The sequence below is a fragment of the Zalophus californianus genome, chromosome 12 (assembly GCF_009762305.2).
Source record: "Zalophus californianus isolate mZalCal1 chromosome 12, mZalCal1.pri.v2, whole genome shotgun sequence".
NCBI lineage: Eukaryota > Metazoa > Chordata > Mammalia > Carnivora > Otariidae > Zalophus > Zalophus californianus.
Window position 1 is genome coordinate 83,358,461 of NC_045606.1, and position 21,499 is coordinate 83,379,959.

The 21,499-nt window shown below is 47.9% G+C and overlaps 1 protein-coding gene across 4 annotated transcripts; it reads left to right on the forward strand.

Annotated features, from left to right (window-relative positions):
- Positions 1 to 1,375: 1,375 nt before the first annotated feature.
- TSPAN33 (tetraspanin 33) lies at positions 1,376 to 19,946 on the forward strand. 4 transcript variants are annotated; one of them, XM_027574716.2, is made up of 8 exons: positions 1,376 to 1,727; positions 14,160 to 14,244; positions 14,911 to 15,035; positions 15,389 to 15,463; positions 16,504 to 16,599; positions 17,916 to 18,044; positions 18,447 to 18,608; positions 18,819 to 19,946. In XM_027574716.2, exons 1-8 carry the CDS (start codon positions 1,626 to 1,628, stop codon positions 18,918 to 18,920), a joined length of 876 nt encoding a protein of 291 aa, XP_027430517.1. In that variant the 5' UTR covers positions 1,376 to 1,625; the 3' UTR covers positions 18,921 to 19,946. The 4 variants fall into 4 exon arrangements, with proteins under 4 accessions (XP_027430517.1, XP_027430516.1, XP_027430519.1 ...); XM_027574715.2 differs by having other exon boundaries at positions 1,377 to 1,727; positions 14,908 to 15,035; XM_027574718.2 differs by having other exon boundaries at positions 1,377 to 1,727; positions 14,187 to 14,244.
- The last annotated feature ends 1,553 nt before the right edge of the window (positions 19,947 to 21,499 follow it).

Sequence of the window (21,499 nt, forward strand, 5' to 3'; positions counted from 1 at the left end):
CTTCACCAACTCTCCAGCAAATAAATGTGCTGTAGGTATTTGTGCAGTTATCCTATTTCCCTACCGGATTCTAAATTCTGCTCAAACAAAATACTGCCTTGAGTGAACCCGTCAATGTACCAGCCTGTGCTAAGTGATTTGCATGCATTATCTTTTTAATCCACACGTCAACGTTGTAGGACAGGACTCTCCCCATGTAACATTGAAGAAACTGAGGCTCAGAGGCATCAAGTTGCTTGCCCAGGTCATGCAACTGATGAAGGCGGAATCCCTTTCTTAGTCTATTTAAGCTGCTATAACAAAAAATACCATAGCTTGGGTAGCTTCTGAACAACAGAAACTTATTTCTCACAATTCTGGATGCAGAGAGTCTAAGATCAAGGCTCCTGCAGATTCGGTGTCTGGTGAGAGCCACTTCCTGTTTCTTAGGCTGCTGTCTTTTCCCTGTGTCCTCAGATGGTGGAAGGGGTGAGGGTATCCTTTTATAAGGACACTAATCCCATTCATGAGGACTCCATTCTCATGACCTAAGCACTTCCCGAAGGCTTCTTCTCCTAATAACATCATCTGGGGGGAGAGGGGGTGGGGGCGGTTAGAAATATGAATGGGGGGAGGGTACAAACATTCAATCAATAACATTGGTGTTTGTATTACTTATGGTAGCCAGCACAATGTCCACTATCTACACTGCACTCAACCTGTTTGTGTCAGATCAACATGTTAAAAACAGTGTCTGTCTATAGACCAAGATTCTAAGGAAATAGGAAGGGGGGGGTATTGAAACGGTAATGAATTGGGATGGCAGGATTGTTGGTGATGCTTCCAAATTTCCACTAGTGGGTTACAGAGCTTCTGAAATAAGCATTTAAAATATATAGTTACTAAACAGGATTGCCGCTACTCTTAAATATTTTCTGATTGTTATATGTAGGTTAGTTTTGTCTCCCTGATTTTATTGTCATCCCCCCGGGGATTCTCTCTATTCTCTTGTATTCCCACAGCTTTCGGCGCATTCCTGAACACGCGACGTACGTACTTGTTGATTTTAATGTATGTGTGTTTGCATTATGTGTACAGCAACCGGGTAGAGGACACGGGTGTATGATGCAGTGTGCATTCCATCTCATCCCTTTTCCCTTGAGCAGCTGCTGCCTGGATGCTTCCCTTCTCGGGAGAGGCGGCAGAACCACTGACCCTTTAACAAGTTGTCCCTCACTGAACAGGTGTCTTCCCCGCCTTTCGGAGGAGAGGGATGGCTGGACACTTAGTGACATCAGCGACCGGCCAATGAGAAGTCAGGCTTCGGCTGCCGCGCCAATGGGCGGCCAGGGGCGGGCCCGGTTTCCTGGGAGCTGGGCGGGCCAGGCTGGTGCTCCCGCCGCCGCGGACTCTCCGCCGCTCACGCTGCCCGCCGCCGCTCCCGCGACTCCCGGGGGCTCCGGTGGCGGCGTCGTTGCCCTGCCCGCGCTCCTCCCGGGCGCACGGCTCGGGCACTTCCCACCGCGGCGCAACTCCCCCTCCTCCCGGACTCCCGCGGTGGCGCGGCTCATGTACCCCGGCGCAGGGCGCGCAGGTGGGCCGGCCGCCGCGGAGAGATAGGCCCCCGGGGGGACGGCGGCGGGACCATGGCCAGGAGACCCGGGGCGCCGGCCGGCTATGGGGAGGAGTTCACCTTCGTCAGCCCGCTGGTGAAATACCTGCTCTTCTTCTTCAACATGCTCTTCTGGGTGAGTCGTGGGGGTCTTGGGGGCACCTGGGCTGCAGGGCACCCCTCGAGGGTGCAGTGGGCTGCCCACGGCTGAGGAGGGGGCGTCCCGGGATGCCAGGTTCAAGGCGAGCGTCGTGAACGGCACTGCTTAGTTTTCTGGGTGATGACACTTTGGGGTAATTTATCCTGGGGAGGGACACCATACTGGCACCGCGTCCGGAGGGGATGTTGGGGGAGGGAGGGGGAGGGTAATGCAAGAGATTCAGTAAAGACTTAACGGGTATCCTCTGGTCATCGGATGAGCATCTGTGACAGGCCAAAAAAATGGGTTTGCGCGGGAGAAGCGGGTTTTCCTGTTGGCCCAAAGCAGATCCACTGGTACATTCATGATTGGGGGACTTTCAGGCCTGGGGGCTGGGAGGCCCAACAGCAAAGAAAAAAAGAGGAAAGGGGAAAAACACAGAGCTTCCCCTCCCCTCACCTCAGAGAGGATGCATTAAAGGGCGTTGTCTTTTCCTTTTGGAGGCCTCTGGTGCCCCCCTCCTCCCAAAGGCTGAGAAGGGGCAGGAATGGCCTCCAAATGTGGATGCTTTTTCCAGCACTGTCCCAAACTTTGCCCCACCTTTCTCAGGACCAGACTCCATCCCCTGGAGCCTGACAGTCTTCAGCTTCTTTAAATTGGACCCTGTGTTGGGCTGAAAGGCCAGCAGTCCTTTCAGAATCTTATGATTAGTGTGGAAAATTGGAAAAAATATTGGTCTGGGCCCACCTGGATTGTTGTCTCCAACCTGCAGTTGTTGACTAACCTGTGCAGTACATTCATCTCTGTAGGCCCTAGTTCCCTCCTCCATAAAATCGAACCCAGTATGATCAGGGATGGCAGAAACACTGCTGGAGCTGGGAATTCACCTGGACCAGATCATGAAATGCTAGTTCAATTCCGTTTCACTTCTGTAGAGTCCCTGAGCTCCTCTGGGTTTGAGAACATAAAGAGGTCCTTCTCCCATCCCCCATTCTCTTCCAGCTCCAGCCACGCTCAGAGCAGCTGCTGTAGGTGCCCGTTATCCCTGCCCATTTCAGCCTGAGACCTAAAGTTCAGACTTGCAGGAGAGAGAAAGCTTGAGTCTAAAATGTGTTTCCTAGGAGAGGGAGCCGACCAGGCATCTAAGCCAGTTGCTGGAAAGGTTTACACGGGCCATGGTTTGAAGAACAGACACAAAGTACATAAGTGCTAGCCTGTTGGGACAAATGAGAGAAATCCCAGAGGGTGGTGATAAGAGCTCAGCCATTGTACTGGGAAAAATGAAGTTTGAGTTCCTAACAAATTCTCAGTTTTAGAACTGGAAAAAAAAAATCTAGAAGACATTCTGTCCAGCACCCACATTTTATATATGAGAAAACTAAAGCACAGAGATGTTAATTGTTTTATCCAAGGTCTAACAGCTGGTTAGTAAGCTTGATCTAGTGGTTTTTCTGTTGAACTACAGTGCCTCTAGGGGAAGTCCGTGGCCCAGATGACTGCTACTGTAACTGGGGAGTTAGTATTACTAGGTGACTCAACTTCCCATGGTCTAGGGTCGGCCTCAGCTGGAGGTTAGGAAAGAACAGAGAAAAACTCACCACCACTCTGCTGGGGCTAGGGGATGGTCTAAGGGAAACTCCCTGCCTAAGGGCAAGTCCCAGTGAATCCTCCTACATGCTCCCTGAATGTGCCAGGCCAGTAACATGCCATCCTGGGGGATGACATACCATCCTCAGAGCCAGCATTAGCATCCCAGGGACGTCAGATCCTCATTCTGAGTTTCTCTATCAGCAAAGACCCTGCTTCTTCTTTGGAGCCTTTGGAAGTTCACCCTTATCTGTGTTCCCCAGCGGCAACAGCTGGGTGCATCTGTTACACTTGAGTTCATGGTCATTTTCTTGGACTTCCCCACCCTGTTCCATCCCCCACTTTTACCAGACAAATGACTTTGGGAGGTTGCAGCCAGGGAGAGAGTTTGGCTCCATAGACCTATTTGCCTTGGTAAAAAATGATTCATTCAGGGTCAGAGGACCTGGCTAACCAAGCTGGCACCACCCCAAATTAAAGAAGAGCCCCTTCTTGGCCCTACTTTAGATTTATAAAGAGTCAGAGGCTCTAGAAATAGCACAATGAGGGACAAGAGGCCCAGTTCCTTTCTGGCATCAACTTACTGTGTGACCCTAAGCCAATATATCTGTCTCTCTGTCCTTAATCTTTCTCCTCTAAACAAGAAAAATTTTCTGCCTCTGTGAACTATTTAAAGATGAATGCATCACTTTGGGGACTGTTTTCTTTCTTCAGGACCTGGAGCTGGATCTAAGGATGCATCTCTCTGTGTCCTGGTGTCCCTGGGACATTGACCTTCCCAGAGGCCAGTACCTTTTGGGTGTTACTGAGTGTCATATCTCCCCCAGGCCCAGAGTCATAGAGCTACATTCTACACAAATGCAGTTGGAGATGAAGGGCTGCTTCCCCAGTTCAAGGGTCCTCTTTCTTCCTACCACCCTTCAGGGACTGGTTCCTGTGCTTTCTTTTTTGTAGTCTCTCACCATCCTAATCAAATTCCCCTCATCTGCCCAGGAGGCACCTATGTTGGCCCTCTGCTTTTCCAGGAAGAGTGCATGTTCTGGCCAGCTGCTGGGGGAGCCGTGTATGGGCTGTGTTTGTGCTGGGACACACTGGGAAGGTAGCCAGTATTGCCTGGGGTCACACTCAGTGGTGGTGTGGCACTGGCTGATCTTTGCTGCTACTCTAACAGCTCTGACCCTTGGGTCATTTAGTCTGACTCAGAAGGCTGCTGGCCTCTTTGGGAGCAGGACCTGTTCCTCCTGTTCACGTCTCAAATCTCACTTCTCCTTTTGCCTAGGAGTTCTGGTTTTCTCTCCAGAATCATGCTGCTGGATCCCTGATTGTTGGGATCCCATGACCCAGAGGAGTTGCTCCAAGATCCCAAAAGTTGTATTATAATTTTTCAGTTAAGAAGTAGCTGACTTTCCTCCCCTCCCTGTGTTGGACAGCTCTGTGCAGAGGGAAGACCAATGCCATGGTACATTGCTTTATCAGCCTTGGGCATACACTGGCAGGAACATTATCAGTGCTGCCCATGGCAGTCATCTCCTTCCTTGCTGGTCCTTTTTCCACCCAGGGCAGCAGTTGGGGTGGTTTTGAGTCAGGCTGAACTCAGAACTCCAGTCCCTGTGACTCAGCCCAGGCTTCCTTGGTGGCCATGCCTCGGGGATCCCATGACACCTTATATAGACCTTGATTGTCACATCCCTTACCTCTGCTGCAATTATGTGTTTATTTATGTCTCCTCTTCTAGACTTCAGGCCCCCGAGGGTACACTGCCTTATTCACCTCTTGCTTCTCAGTGCCCAGCTGAGTTTGGCAGGTTGGGTACTTATTGAATGCTTATTGAATGGCAAATGATGGAGCAGCCCCTACCAGGTGAAGGCATGATGCCCCTCCTCCCTCTCTTATGGACACTAGTCTGTCAAGATGCAGCACAACCGGAAGTCCCTGAGCATTCTTGGTGGGGGAGAGGGATCCAACTGTGTTCTCTTCTGCACTGGGTCCTGTGGCCTAGCACCCCCCCCACCCCTGCCAAACTGGGTCAGCCATCCCCTCCAACATCTCCCTCAGGACCATGCATAATTACTACCTATAGCACCCAGATTTTTTCACTTCCACTGCAGTACACGTGGACCCCCATCCGGGTCTTTCTAGACTGCTCCAGGCTTCTAGTGAGGTATCTTCTTTAAGAAATTCACTCTCCCCTCCAGGAGCACTGTATTGGAGTCCCCAGGGCAGTGAGAATGCCCCATACCACCTGCAGCACCATCTGTTGTAACCTGGCTCAGAAGCCATGAGGAAATGACCAGGCATCAAGCCTGGCAAAAACCTCTCCTGAGTGGCAGGGGCCCTTTCCACCACCTAACACAACCCCCAGTGTGTGCATACACACACACTCACACCTAAATACGTTAGGAGACAGAGCCCAGCCTCCCCCCTCCCCCCCCACCAGCTCTCCTCCTTTCCTTGCAGACTAGGTAGGCTGTAATAAGTGACATAGTCACATTCTTTTAATTAAAAAACAAACAAACAAACACTAAAAATGAAGACAAGAAGCATATCCTATGCTGTCAAGTCACTCACATACTTTCTTATCTCAACAGCTCTGTTTGCCTTAAACCCCATAGAAAATCATAACTTCAAGAAGCCTTTAAAAGAATAAAAGAAAACATGTAACACCTCTTGGGGTCTTGATAGCAGACTCTGTGTCAGGCTGGGAACTCCAGGGCCATAGTTTGAGTGTTTATACTACTGTGAGCCCTTGTGGACTTCCGTCTCTCATGTATAACCTTGGGAAACCAAGACCAGCCATGGCCTAAAGAGAAGCTAAATGGTTGGCTCCAGACATTGGAAAGGAAAGAGTTCTGTGGATTCCCCCACTCCAGCAGGACAATTCCATCCAATCCAGGGAGAGAAAGCCAAGAGCCAGTTTGACATAGATAGTTGTCACCTCAGAAATCCAGGAACCATGGTACTGGGATGGCCACATGAGGACCAGGGCATGCAGAGCTTGGGCAGTGAGAGAAGGGGCCCTGCTTTAGGTCGAGCAGGCTTATCCAGAAATAAGGGTAGAGAGGACTGAGAAACCAGAGGTACAGACCCCTTCCTCCCCATGTCCCTCTGGGTAGGGGCAAGGTCTTGACTCCCACACAGGGAATGACTCTATTCGCAGCTGTCTGTCCCCCACCACCACCTTCGAAAGAAGAGGGGAAGAGATTCCAAAGAAGAGGAGAGGACTTAGAGATAGATGCAGCCATTTCGTGTAGACTGGACTTTAGAATGTGGAGACAGACAAGGCCAGGGCTTTCTCTCAGGGGCTGGTGGGCCCTGCATCGTGATGCCACGTCCTCCCCTTTCAGGGTGCTGTTCCAGGGGCTTCCCTCTGGGCCCTGCTGGCACCGTCACCTCCCTGTGCTCTCCTATCCCCCCCACCTTAGCCCCACCCAGTTTGGAGATTATCAGCTACTCCCCCAAGAGGACTGCAGGCAGCTTCTTCCCACCTCACGTGATACCCCAGGTGAAAGCATGGGCCAGGTCACAAGGCTCCAGAGACATAAAGACTTAGGTTCCTCTGTCCCATTTAGCTGCTCACTCTCTGAGGGAGCTGGGGAAAGTTACTTGAATTCTCCCAACATCAGTTCTGTAAAATGGAGATACTAACACCCTCTTGGGACTGTGGTCAGAATTCAATGAAAGAGTCGGTATAAAGTGTCTAGCCCAGTGCCTGACCCTTAGCACTCAACAAAGGGTAGCTATTACTGTTGCTAGAAGGAGCTCCTAGAGGTCACCTGTTAAGGATGGGCTTGGAGAGCTAGGATGAGTGCTCCTTCTGACAAGTGGCAAGTAGCTGAGGATTGAGTCTAGGTGAGGGCTAGCTAACCTTGAGTCTGACTTCCTTCAGCTTCAAACCCCCTTTGCTCATATTTCTACTGTTAGCCAGAGAGAGGTGATATTTAATGATGTCTTTATAGATTTTATAGTTCACAGAGACATTTCGTATCTATCATGGGAACAGAGACCCCACTGTTGTTCTCCGAGAGCCTTCCCTGGGTCCACTTGTCAGGGCTTGTCACACTACCTTGGTCTTAAGGTACAATCCAAGTGGACTCCAAGAGCCCATTTGCCTGTAATTGGCATTTGGGCACTAGAGCCAGGAGAACTTTTCTTTAGACTTTCATCTTGGGGCCCTATAACCTTTCCTCCGTTAGTGCATTATAATGGCCCTGAAACCATGAGTGTTCCAGGGGCTAGAATAGGGTTTTTCTCATAACACCAAATCATGGCTGTCTTTCTGCAATTTGCAAGACACGAAGTCAAATAATGGAGAGAATTTTCTCCATTTTCTATTTTCTCCAATGAACGTTAGTATCTGTGGCTGCTTATCTGCCAGCAAGTGCCAGGAGAAGGCAAAGGGAAGAAGACAAGGAGCAACCAAACATTATGGAAAACTAGGCAACTCTTTAGAGTAGCGCCTGTATTATTGTTTTATGAGATGTAGAGACATATGCTTAACAGCCTCGTCATTGCTTAGTAAATTGTTCCTTATTTCTATGATAGAAATTAATATGTCATGCTTCCTCACATGACACATTCAGAAGGACACAACATTATCTGTGTAATATTTCTGTCAAAAATGTGTCGCCTGAATCTAATTGTCAGGAAACAATCAGATAAATTCAAACTGATGGATATTCTGCAAAACAACTGGCCTGGACTTATAAAAAATGAGGGTTGGGGTGCCTGGCTGGCTCAGTTGGTAGAGCATGCAACTCTTGATCTTGGGGTCATGAGCTCCAGCCCTACATTGGACATAGAGCTTACTAGAAAAAAGGGGGGGTGCCTGGGTGGCTCAGTCGTTAAGCGTCTGCCTTTGGTTCAGGTCGTGATCCCAGGGTCCTGAGATCGAACCCCGCATCCAGCTTCCTGTTAGTGGGGAGCCTGCTTCTCCCGTTCCCCCTGCTTGTGTTCCCTTTCTCTCTGTCAAATAAATAAGTAAAATCTTTAAAATAAATAAATAAATAAATAAAATAAATAAAAATGTCAGTGTCAAAAAATTGTCAGAACAAGTATTGACAAGATTGTGGAGAAACTGGAACCCTGGTACATTGCTGGTGGGAATGCAAAATGGTGCAGCCACTATGGAAAAAAAGTCCAGTAACTCCTCAAAAAATTAAACATAGAATTACCATATGACCTGGCATTTCTACTCCTGGGTATATACCCAAGAGAATTAAAAATAGGTATTAAAAAAAACTTGTACACCAGCATTCACAGCAGCACTATTTACAGTAGCCCAAATGTGGGAACAACTCAAATGTCCATCCATGGGTGAATGGCTAAACAAATTGTGTTATATCCATACAACAGAATATTATTAGGCCATAAAAAGTAATGGAGTACTGATATACACCACAGCATGGATGAACCTTGAAAACATTATGCTCAGTGAAAGAAACCAGACACAAAGAGCCATACTTATAGGCAATGTACAGAATAGGCAAAGCCAGAGAGATAGAAAACCGACTTGTGGTTGCCAGGGTTTGGAGGTGTGGGGGGAATGGGGGGGTGACTGCTTAATGGGTTAAAGATTTCTATTTGGGGTGATGAAGAAGCCCTGGAACATGAGAGCAGTGATCCTTGCACAGCAATGCGAATGTACTTAAGGCTGCTGAACTGTAAAATGGTTGATTTGTTTTTATATTTTTATTTTTTTAAGAGAAACAAAGATATAATTTAATTTTTTTGTTTGTGCATAACACCCACTGCTCCAGGCAGAATGTGCCCTCTTTAATACCCATCACCAGGCTAACCCATCCCCCCACCCCCTTAATTTTTTGATATATGTATTTTGCAGCAATTTTTAATTTATTTTTATTTTTAAAAAGGTTTTATTTATTTATTTATTTGACAGAGATGGAAAGAGAGATAGCGAGAAAGAGAACACAAGCAGGGGGAGCGGCAGGCAGAGGGAGAAGCAGGCTTCCCGCGGAGCAGGGAGGCCAACGCGGGGCTCCATCCCAGGACCCTGGCATCACGACCTAAGCTGAAGGCAGATGCTCAACTGACTGAGCCACTCAGGCGCCCCTTACCACAATTTTTTACAAGTCAGTGTCTTGAAAGACCAAAACCAAAGAAAAGAAAAAAGCTGCAAAACTCTTCCAGGCCAAAGGAGACTTGATCACTAAAGATCACTAAATGCATGATCCTTGATGGGATCCTGGATCAGAAAAAAAGAAAAAAAAACCGTTATAGGGATGCCTGGGTGACTCAGCAGGGAGCCTGCTTATCCCTGTGCCTGTGGCAACCCCTGCCTGTGCTCCCTCCCTCTCTCGATGCCCCTCTCTGATAAATAAATTTTTTAAAAAATCTTTAAAAAACAGTTATAAAAGACATGCTTGGGAGAATTGGGGAAAGTAAATATGGACTGTAAATTAGATAGCAGTGATAGCATATTAAAGTTTAAGAAAAGAATTTAGTATGTCAAAATTGTATAGGTTATACTAACAGAGCATTGTGGCTTCCTGGTGCTCTGACACCTGAACTGTTATAAGATCCATTGCCCTACACTTTGGTGTAAGGACAGCCCTCCCCCACCCCCGATTAAAGTTTGTGAAATTGCATGCAAGTGAATCCCCAGTTTAGGAAAATCTGATATTAAAAACTGTGGATTTACTAACCAACTAACACCTAACAAATTGGGAATGGCTGCTTTTAAATAGATTTCATTTTTTAGAACAGTTTTAGTTTTACAGAAAGACTGAGAAGATAGTACAGAGAATCCCCATATACCCCACATCCAGTTTCTCTCAACATCTGACATGAGTATGATACATTCGTGACCTGAGTATACATTCGTGACAATTAATGTTATTATCATTATCACTGAGGTCCGTACTTTATTCAGATCTCAGTTTTCATGTTAACACCCTTTCTGTGTTCCAGGATGCCATCCAGGATACCAAATCTCATTTAGTTGTCCTGTCTCCTTAGGTTTTTGTTGGCTGTGACAGAATTAGAATTTCCTCGATTTTGGGGGCATCCGGTGGCTCAGTAGGTTAAGCGTCCGACTCTTGATTTGGGAGATTTGTCTTTCCTCCCTCGTTTATTTATTTAAGTCCTCTTTAAAAAAAAAATTTAAGTCCTTTTTATCCATATGGACTCATGGATATTTTATGTTTGGGGTAATAATTTCATACTTCCTTATTTTGATGTCACTTTGGCATACCCACAGCAGTGGGTGGGGGGAGGGTGTTTGTTTTTGAGCATTTCCTTATTTTCTGGCACCATGGATACCCCAGGCTTATCTTGTATATCTCCTGCTCCAGTTGTAGATTGAACCATTTTCCCAAGGAGCCCAGGGGATGGCTATTTTCATTATAAGGTGACTACTCACCTTCTATAAGGATAAAGGTATTGGTGCATGCAAGTTATTTTATATAATTTGATTGACAACTCTTCAGGAACATGCCTTTTGCTAGACTCAGCTATTTTAAAAACTGTGTCTAGCTTTTAAAAATTTCCAGTGAGGCTTCATCCTCGCCAGAATATGAAAAGCCATTCTAAGAAGTGTCTTTATTTCCATCCTCATCATGAAAGGAGGTCATTGGCGATATTGCGGGGTGTTATAAGGATTTTGTGGCAAAGCCTGATATGGTGGAAAGAGTTCCAGACTGAGATTGGAAACTGGGTTTAGTCCAGATGTTTCCTCTGTACCCATGTGCACTTGGTCAAGTATCACTGTGCTCTCTGGGCCTCATCTATAAAAAGAGGTGAGTGGCTGAGCTCATTTCAAAGGTTCTATTCAGCTCTAAAACGCTGTGCTATTAACAGCAATGGCATTAACCTCGGGACAGCAGTAGCTTTGAAGAATTCAGGGTGGGAGATGTGGGCAGGAATAGGGGTGTGAAAGGGCAAGCTGTGACTCCGGGATACAGAGGCAGATCAGTGATAGAAATGTCGAATTTTAGAGTTAGCTAGTGAACTCCAGGTAAGCAGTGTCATTAGTGATCGTATTAAATGTTAATGATAATATTAAAGTCTTCATCTCAATTTTAATGTAATCGGCACCTGCTGCTCTAGATCCCTGGCTGAATGTGCTTTAGGCTTGTGGTTCTCAAACTTGGCTGCACATTGGAATCACCTGGAACGCATTCAGAAGTACTGTTGCCTGGGTTCCAGTGTCAGAGATTCTGAAATACGTGGTGTGGGGTGCAGCCAAGACATCAACAGTTTTAAGTTCTTTTCTCCCTGCCCTCCCGCCCATCCTAATGACACCAAGTTTGGAAAGGATAGGCTCTGGTTTTTCTTGTCCCTCTCCCATATAACATACAGATCTCCTTAAGGGCAGGGACCATATCTTACTCATCTCTGCGGTCCTCAGAGTACCTTGTGCATAGCAGCTGATGAACAGAATTTGGACAGCGTGTTAGTTTCCTATTGTGGCTGTAACAACTTACCACAAACTTCGTAGCCACTACAACACAAATTAATTTTCTGTTGTTCTGGGGGTCAGAATTCCAAAATGGGTCTCACTGGGTAAAATCAAGGTATCGGCAGGGATGGTCCCTTCTGGAGGCTCCAGAGGAGAATCTATTTCCTGCCTTTCTCAGCTTTTAGAGGCTGCCCATCGTCCTTGGCTCCTGGCACCACACCTCTCCAACCTGTTCTTCCGCTGTCATACTGATCTCCCTCTCTGACTCGGACCTTCTGGCCTCCTGCTTCTAAGGCCTGCCAGCATAATCTCCCCGTCTCAAGATCCGTAATCACATTTGCAAAACCCCTGTGGCCATGGAAGGTGACATATTCACAGGTTCCAGGAGTTAGGACGGGACATCTTTGGGGGACACTATTCTACCTACCGCAAATAAAGACAGAGCAACTGTTGTAATTACAGGCCCACACGTGGAATTAAGTTACCGCGAGACGTGGCACCTCTTTACTTTTTCTTGTTTTAGCTGTGTTAGGACTTAATCAGAGACCATCTCTGTGGAAAGTTATACATCCTAGTGAAAATTTAACATGTTGCAAAACAGTGAAGAGCCTGGGAACAACAGAAATAAAGAGCAGATACATATCCTTCAGTGATTCAGTAAAAGGATATTCAGAACCGTTAATTGGCTGTGGGGAGTTTTAAAGGGCAGGCCAAGATGCTCAGTCACTCTGGCAAAGAGCTGTGCCTACAGGCCTCGGGGGTGACTGGGAACTCTGTCGTGTGGTTTCCTCACCTCCCCACCCACTCCCCCTTGCTCCCTCAGCCTGCTTGTGCTGGGGGACAATAAGCCAGCTGGCACCTCCAGCCCCACTCCCAGCTCTGCAAGCAGCTCCCTCTCTCCTGGACAAAGAGCATAAGGGCCAGCAGATAACATATCTGGCCCTGAGTCTGAGGCAGTGTTAAATGATTGAGGGGCAAGGCTGGGTATATAGCCAGAGTCCTGAAAGATACGGTTTTAGATAAGGGTCTCCATTTACTGCTAAATGCACCAGAAGGCAGAGGCCACTAAGGAAAAATGTCTTTCTGCTGAGGGACTACTCTGACCCTATTCCCTCTCTAGGGGCCCTATTCCCTTCTCCCACCAAAGCCCCCAAGACGGCTCTTTCCAGCTGGTCTCTGTCTTGTAGGACAGTGGAGTCTAGCCAGCCATCTCCTTCCCCACTGAGTTGGTCAAGTCCCTGCTGCTGAGAATTCCCTCCAGCCAGAACTTGGCCCCAGCTATTGTCATGGTGACAGCCAGCTGCAGCTTAGCACCAGCCTGGGGACTGGGCACAAAGAAAGAGTGGCCAAGGGATGTGAACGCTGGGCTGCCCTGCACCCCCGGAGGCCTGGCGTGGGGGTGGGGGTGGGGCAGAAAAGGCCCCTTTGGGGATTGCTGGTAGTCTCTGACGGGTTTCTTCTCTCAAAGAGGAGCCCGGAAGTTTGAAGCGCTTAACTCTTTTGTTCCACACTGGAATCCAGGTTTATAGAGATAAAGGCTCCTTTGCCAAGGCAGTTTGGTATTTTACTTACACACATGCATTCATGCATGCATTCTTTCACATTGGGATGCACTTGCATTTTTGTTTTTGACACCATTTTGACGCCCAAGAGAGTTAGAGACCTGGGAGTGTGCCTCTACTCAGGCCTGCTTCAGCTTTAACACCTGCCCTTTGGGGGTGCCTGGGTGGCTCAGTCAGTTGGCGTCTGCCTTTGGCTCAGGTCATGATCCCAGGGTCCCACGATCGAGACCCCCATCAGGCTCCCTGCTCAGCGGGGCGTCTGCTTCTCCCTCTCTCTCTGCCCCACCCTCGCCCCCATCATGCTCTCTCTTGCATGCACTCTCTCTCTCTCAAATAAATAAAATATTTTTTAAAAACTCTTCCCTTTGATGTAGTTGAATTCAAATTCAAAACTCGTGACCCTGGGCAAGTTAACTATTAGTAATGATAGATAATATTTATTGTCAGGCATTGTGTTAAATGCTTTCCATGCATTATCTAATTTCACAGTAGTTTTATTAGGTGTAGTTGTTTTAAATTCCCATCTTCAGGTACAAAAACTGAGGCTCAGAGATTTGTTTATCAGAGGCCCAGGTTTGACTGACTCCAAAGTCCACATTCTTAACCACTGTTAGTAACCTTGAATTGCGTTAATTTCCTCATCTGTAAAACGGGGAAAATAGCTGCCCTGCAAGGTAACTCTGTTGTGGGGATCAAATGAGATCATCTTTTAAAAGCTTTTCTTGGAGGCAAAGCAGACAGATGCTATCAACTGTATCTGTTGTGGGGACAGAAATGCTCATCTCTGGCTCCTAGGAAAGTCATCTTCCTCCTGTTCTTCCTGAAGGTAACTTACAGTGGGCTCTCTGGTTTCCAAAATCTCAGGGTCTGCCTCATTCCCTGTGTCCACAGGTGATTTCCATGGTGATGGTGGGTGTGGGAGTCTACGCTCGGCTGATGAAGCATGCAGGTGAGCTATAGGCCCCCCTCCGTCTCCCCATGACTCTTCCTCCTCTGCCTCCTTCAGCCCTGGCTCTCTAATACGCTTTCCCACGTAAGCTATGGGGCTAAAGAGGACAGCTGCCTTCCAGCCCAATCTTAACACCCTACTCCAAGGCAGCAGGCAGGCCATGCCAGTTCACCAGGATTTCCCTAGGCTCCCACGAATCTCCCAGGATCTGCCTGCATTTTAGGCTTAGGAAGTGTCTAGGAAAGGAGGTACGCCTCTGGGAGCAGAGAGTAATCCGAGGCCTCAGCCCCTCCCTCACTCTGTCCTGAAGTAACTCAACCTCCATTCCTGTTCTACTGCACAAAGTCTCCAGGAAACAGAATCTGCAAAACTGGGAGCCTAATGCCATTCTAATTCTTTTCTGGAGCGAAAGTGGTTCCTCCTCTCTTAAGCTTGGGAATAAAGGCTCTCACTTTGTTAGCTCCTCAAATTAAATGTCACAAACCCTTCTGGGCCCTTTTTGTTCTCCCACGGGAGGGGAGTACTGCCTCCCCATAACCGTCTTCCAACCATACTAGAGATTCCCCAGGCAGAGAACAGTTTTGGGGGGCACCCCCCACCTCATCCCTGGGTATCACTCGCAGTCAGCACCAGGCTCAGACTGAGAGACAGCCCCTCCCCCAGAAGCAGCCTTGGCCTGCCTGGCAGTGGACCCTGCCATCCTGCTGATTGTGGTGGGTGTTCTTATGTTCCTGCTCACCTTCTGCGGCTGTATTGGATCGCTTCGTGAGAACATCTGCCTCCTACAGACGGTGAGTGGTCGGTGAGTGGTCAGGGTCCCCACCAGAAAGACCTTGGCCTCCTCCATATGCCTCCCAGGCTCCTGATGCCATTCCTACAACCTTTCAGTTTCCTCTGCACCTCCCATCCTCCCCCCGCCAAGCTTGTGCTTTCTGCTCCCCGCTATAGAGCTCAGCCCAGATGACCCAGCACAGGGTGGCCACCCTCAAGACAGCATGGTGGAGGCAGAGGCCTTTATCATGCATGGGGCATCTGGGAGAAGTGCCCCATAGCCCCCCAGTACCCAGTACTCCCTATGGCCCTGGGAGGGGCTAGAGCCCAGCTTGGTAATCAACTGTCTCCTTTTCCTGCCTGCTCCCCACAGTTCTCACTCTGCCTCACCATCGTGTTCCTGCTACAGCTGGCTGCAGGGGTCCTGGGCTTCGTCTTCTCAGACAAGGTAACGGGAGCCAGGGAGCCTCCTCAGGTGTGGACCAGAGGGAAGAAGGGAAGGTTCCTGCCTATGTTTAGCCTGATTAATTAACCACAGTGCTCCTTCCCCTGAGAAGCATCAGCCTTTGAAAGATTCTCCTTGGGGATGAACAAATGGCCTTTAAAGTCACCATATTTAAAGAGGATTTCCATATTGTAAGGTGCTTTCTTCTGACGGTCTGAGAAGCCAACAGGAAAACAAATTCTATGAACACAAAGTTAAAATAATCTGTAAACTTTAATGGCAAATTATTGGTTAAAACACAATGATCAAGTAGACCATAGACGATATGAAGAATCTTTTATTTCTTCTAAACATTGCTTATTGGGATAAACAGAAGGAAAGAAGGGGGAAAGTAAACGAGATTTTGAGCAGTGCTCACCGTAGCTGGAAGTGATCTGCTATTTAGTGACAGTCCTTTTAGTTAAGAACCAGAATTCCTTTCTCAAAGAGCAAATGATTGCCAGGGGGTAGTGTTGGACTATAGACAAGAAACTTTGAGGGAAGTAGCAGAGCAAGAAGGAAGAAAGCATGCTGGAAACTATGAAATGGGGAGCCACTGAGTTCATTCAGAATGTCCGAGTCCTTCTGGCTTAGTAAAATCCTAAAATGATCTGTTTGGAGTCTAAAGAGATGTAGTTCTCTTCTGTCCACTAGAGGTCAGTGTCTCAGCTTTGTAAGCCCTTTTCTACTAAAATATTAGATTCTCGGCTTTGCATCAACAAGTATTTTGTGGTAATAGTGTTCAGAGGTAAATAAATCTTGGGTTATCTCGAAAATGTGGCTCTGAGAAGAGGCAACAGCAGGTCCTGTGCTTCTCTTGCCTACTGGTACCTGAGGGCCCAGGGATGGATGGACTTCGGAACTGGCCATCAACCTAGGACCTGGTTCTGATTTCAAGGCTGACTTACATGAAGAAGGATGACCACTGTCTACTGTTATTCCTGAATGGAGGAGCGGTTAGGGATTAGTCCTGTATTCTGATTCCCTACTCATGTCTCTGGCAGGCACGAGGGAAAGTGAGTGAGATCATCAATAATGCCATTGTGCACTACCGAGATGACTTGGATCTACAGAACCTCATTGATTTTGGCCAGAAGAAGGTATGGGCTAGGAGTGGTGGGAGGTCAGCTGTGGTCTCAGAGGCTGTAGGCAAAAGTTAATGCCATCCCAAGAGACACCTCACCCTCCAGGCCTATGGACTTCTTCATTACCTTCCAGGTAATGGATTCTGGAAGGAGGTTTGGCAAAAAACCATACATAGCAGAGTGCTTTAAAAGTACTTCTAAGAGAACAGAACAGTAGTGTATATAGTAATCTACCATTTGTGTTAAAAAAGAGGGAGGAAAGAATATGTATTCATATTTGTGAAAGGAATCTACAAGCATATGTAGAAACTATTCTAAGTGGTTACTTATAGGGGGATAAGGAAGTGGCAGATTTTTAAATATTACCTATAAAAAAGTTAAGTTTTTAAAATTGTGGTAAAATGTACATAACATAAAATTTACCATTTTAGCCTTTTTAAGTATACAAATCTGTGGCACCAAGTATACTCACATTGTTTACATCCATCACCACATCCATCTCCAGAACTTCTTCATCTTCCCCAAATGAAGCTCTACCCATTAAATACTAACTCCCCATTTCCCCCTACCCCAACTCCTGACAACTATAATCTATTTTCTATGAATTGACCACTAGAGGGACCTCATATAAGTGGAATTGTACAGTATTTGTCCTTTTGTGACTGGCTTATCTCACTTAGCATGTCTTCAAATTTCATCCATGTTGTAGGATATGTCAAAGTTTCCTTCTTTTTTTAAGGCTGAATAACATTCCATTGTACGTATCCACCACATTTTGTTAATTCATTCATCTTTTGATGCACACTTGGGTCACTTCCACCGTTTAGCTATTGTGAATAATGCTGCTATGAATCAAAAGTTGAATTTTAAATAAAAGTGCTTTTGAGACCAGTACTGAGTTCCCCTTCCCTTGGTGCAACTTACTTGGATCTTACTTGCTTTCATGGAGTAATTATGGGCCCATAATATTGAAGATTCTCTTCTGTTTTCTCTGTATTAAAACAAATATTTTCAACACTGATCCTTTATTTCAGCCAATGTTTTTGAACACCTCCTTTTGCAGCCTCTATACTATGCAGAAACTGCTCTCAAGGAGCTCATAGTTGAATGTGAAAAACAAAATATATATACAACTATGGTCGTTATAACAAGGTATATAAAGGTAAAGGCCACTGAGAAACGTGAGCTCAAGGTTTAAGGTTGTGTTTAAAAACAACCTGAATTTACAAATGGAAGCTGGCCACGGACTTTTGGCTGCTCTGAGAATTCCCCTGGTCACTTCAGTGTGAGGAGTGGGTGATTCTTAACCTCTGTGGTGGGCTTTGTTGCAGTTCAGCTGCTGTGGAGGGATTTCCTATAGGGACTGGTCCCAGAACATGTACTTCAACTGTTCAGAAGACAACCCCAGCCGTGAGCGCTGCTCTGTGCCTTACTCCTGTTGCTTGCCTACCCCAAACCAGGTGAGTCTACATCCCACCTCATTTCCTTCTGGGCAGCAATTTCAGTTACTTCTCGACTAGGGTAGCCACTGTAGGGAATCCCCATTCCCTAGCTTAACCAATCAATTTTGTAGGACAATTATCAGATATTTCTCTTTACCCCACTCCAATGGCTCTGTTAACTTTTCACTCCTGCGGTCCACGTGGGGATTCAGAAGGTGCAGGTCTCTAAAGCAAGGAAAACTGAACTCAGATCTCCCAGAGGGAAGGAAGCTTGCATTTAGAAACTTCCAAGTTAGGATCCTCCACATATATTCCCTAACAATTTAGGAATTTAGGAAGGGTGGGAAGACCATAAGCTAGGGCCTGAAATAAAAAGTTTGGGAACGGGAGTTCCATTTGGCTTTTCAACTCTTTCCCCAGGCAGTGATAAACACCATGTGTGGCCAAGGTATGCAGGCCCTTGAATACCTGGAGGCTAGTAAAGTCATCTATACCAATGGCTGTATTGACAAATTGGTCAACTGGATACACAGCAACCTCTTCCTTCTTGGTGGCGTAGCACTGGGCCTGGCCATTCCCCAGGTAACTTACCCTGTAAAACTTGCGGGTCTTAAAATTCTGCAAAGGCTCCTTTGTTTTGGGGAGGGCACCTGGGGACCAGCTAGGGTGTCAGGCACTGACATTGCTATGAAGCTGGGGATGGGATGGTGCTAACCATACTGGGAAGATTGAGTCAGGGAAAACAAAGACATCACTCATTGCTGAGGCCCCAATCCATCTCGCCTCTCCCAGCTGGTAGGAATCCTGCTGTCCCAGATCCTTGTGAATCAGATCAAAGATCAGATCAAGCTACAGTTCTACAACCAGCAGCACCGAGCTGACCCATGGTACTGAGAATCCATCCTGCACCTCCTCCCTATGGCGACAGGCAAGCTTCATCGACCAATAGCAATGAGTATAGCTCTCAGCACCAAATGGAGATTTGGATTCCAGTTCCCCAGCAACAGCCCAGTGGGGAGAAGCCAACTCCAGCTGGGCAGAAGGCAGGGGGCACAGGTGGCTCAAGTCTAGGAAGGATGCTCCTGCTCCTCTCCTCCATCCTAGCCTTCGGCATTGTTAGAGTTATTTTGCATTATTTTTAACCTTACACATTTGGGTTTATGGTTTGTTGTTGTTTTTTTAATTTTGTCTGGGCAGAGATGTTTGGGGAACATCAGTTGCACAGAGTCTTGGGGGTACTAGGTGTTGCTTTTCACTGAGGCAGTAAACCAATGGTTCTACCAGGGCTGATACTTACTTAGCCTGCTGGACATACTGATTCCATCTGTTGCCGGCAAGACCTGGCTGGAGAGTGGACACTAACAGCCCTACCTGGAGTCCAGTTGGTATGATACCAGCTCCAGAAAGGAAGGGAGTGGAACAGGCAGTGAGCTTGGGGTCGACTGGGGACAGCTGTATGTGTTGGGTAGGAGTGGAAGGCGATAGGTTTACTAAATGCTGCCCTGCCATCCCCCAGGTAGTCAGTGAGCTACATCCTGCCCCTCCCTCATTTCCATGGAAACATGGCAGCAAGGGCAAGGGGTACAACAGCAGCCAAATTCATCCCTCTCCCCCACTCCACCCTTTTTTAAAAGGTCTGGAACCGTGGTCTTTATACCCTGCAGCCAGCAGAGGTGGGACTGAGCCATTTGTGCCCTTGAATTCCTCCCCTCTGGCCCTCCCTCTCCAGCAAGTGGGGTTTCTTTAACCTTGGCAGTGTGCAGAGGAGGCAAGGTTAACACCCCCACCCCCGCCCCCATTACCCTGCACCAGAGCTCAGTATTTCTACAGTGTAAGAAGCAGGGATTTTGCTGGGGCAGGGGAGCCAGAAGTGGCAATAAAAGTTTGTTGACCTGCGCTAAATTGGACTCCACGAATTTTCCATTCTGGCAACTAGAACGGGAGGGGTAGAAGGGCGCAGCGGGTGGGCCCTCTCTCCAGGTGGGGACTGGAGACTCCCCTAAACACCACAATACCTCCGGGGCCCCATCCCTCGCCGAACCTCCCTCAACCAGATGCACTCCTCCCCTCCCACAACCCCGCCCCCCTGGTCTAAATTAGGTCGAAAGATTCCCAGTTCCGACCTGGGAACGGCGTAATGTTATCCTAAAACCTGATGTTAATTTTTTCCCCAAACTAAACTGAATTAAAATTGGCCACCCAAAACTTTTAGGGCGGGGGTAGGTAAGAACACAGCTGGAAATCAGAGTCTAGCGCTCTCCGCTGGGGCGGGGAGGGGAACGAGGAGGAAGAAGGCCATCTCTTCACCCCCAGTCTGGACCCTCCAGCCCCCTCCTCCGTCTTCATCTGAAGGAGCTTGTACCGCTGCCGGCCGTACTTCAAGGAGTACTCAGAAAAAATTGCCAGCGGGGCGCGGGGCTGCCTCACGCCCAGAGAAGCGTGCGAGGGCGGCTAGCCGGGAGGCCCGGCGGGCGCGTCGGGGGCGGGGCTGGGGCGGGGCCGCGCGGCGCTGTGGGTGGTCCCCGCCCCCGCGGCGGCCGGAGCCGGCGCCTCCGCCCCCCGCCCGGGAGGAGCTGGGAGCTGGGTTGCCAGGGGGCGGGTACGGGGCTGCGCGACGCAGTTATGCTCTTAGTGTGCCCCGAAGTCTCCTCGCTGCCCTCTGCTGTCGCGGGTCTCACACTGGGAGCTTTGGCCTGGCCGGAGAAAGACTCGAAAAAAATCCCTACCGCGCTGGAGAGACCGCGTCGCGAGTTCTCTCCCCGCCCCCAGTTTCTTCTAAACGAGCCTTCTGCTCCTGGGAGGGCGCCTTTCCAGCAGCCGCCTGGGGCCCCAGCCAATGTTTAGCTCCAGCTAGTAACACAACGGAAAGAAAAAAATTAAATCATCACAAATAAAAAAATTAAAAATAAGGGCCTTTTACTCTGAGAGAAGAGTAAAAAAAGCGCGCTTTCTCTGTGTCGAAGACACATTTTATAAAGCATTTTATACTTTTCCTTCTCATGCTGACGCGGACCGTCGTTTGGGTTAGGACTTGGGGTGACGCACTTTCCCGGTTCCCCGGCTTTGAGGAGCTCACCTGGCAAGGGGCTTGTTTGGGGCCTCTTGGAATAAAAGAACAGGAATGGTGGTCCGCAGAACCAGGGTTCAAATCCAGACTGCTTAACTCCAAACTACACTTTTACTTAGGTCTTAGGGTATCTAGCCTTCTGGGCTTAGACAAAAGGGTCAGGAATTTCTGCTCAAGTCCCAGGCCTTAAAGGGTCGCTAGCAGAAGTTCAGAAGCTTATATTGCAGTTCATCGTTCTTACTAGATTCATTCTTCAGTGTCTCTGGTTCTCAGTTTCTCAAGCTTTTTTTCTCTTTGGCCTGATGCTGGGAGAGAAAATGCCCGAATTTTTAAAATGGTTTCTTACTGGTATTTCATGTTTCATTGTGATTTGGTCCCTGGATTTCAGTTTCTAATAACCCTAGTC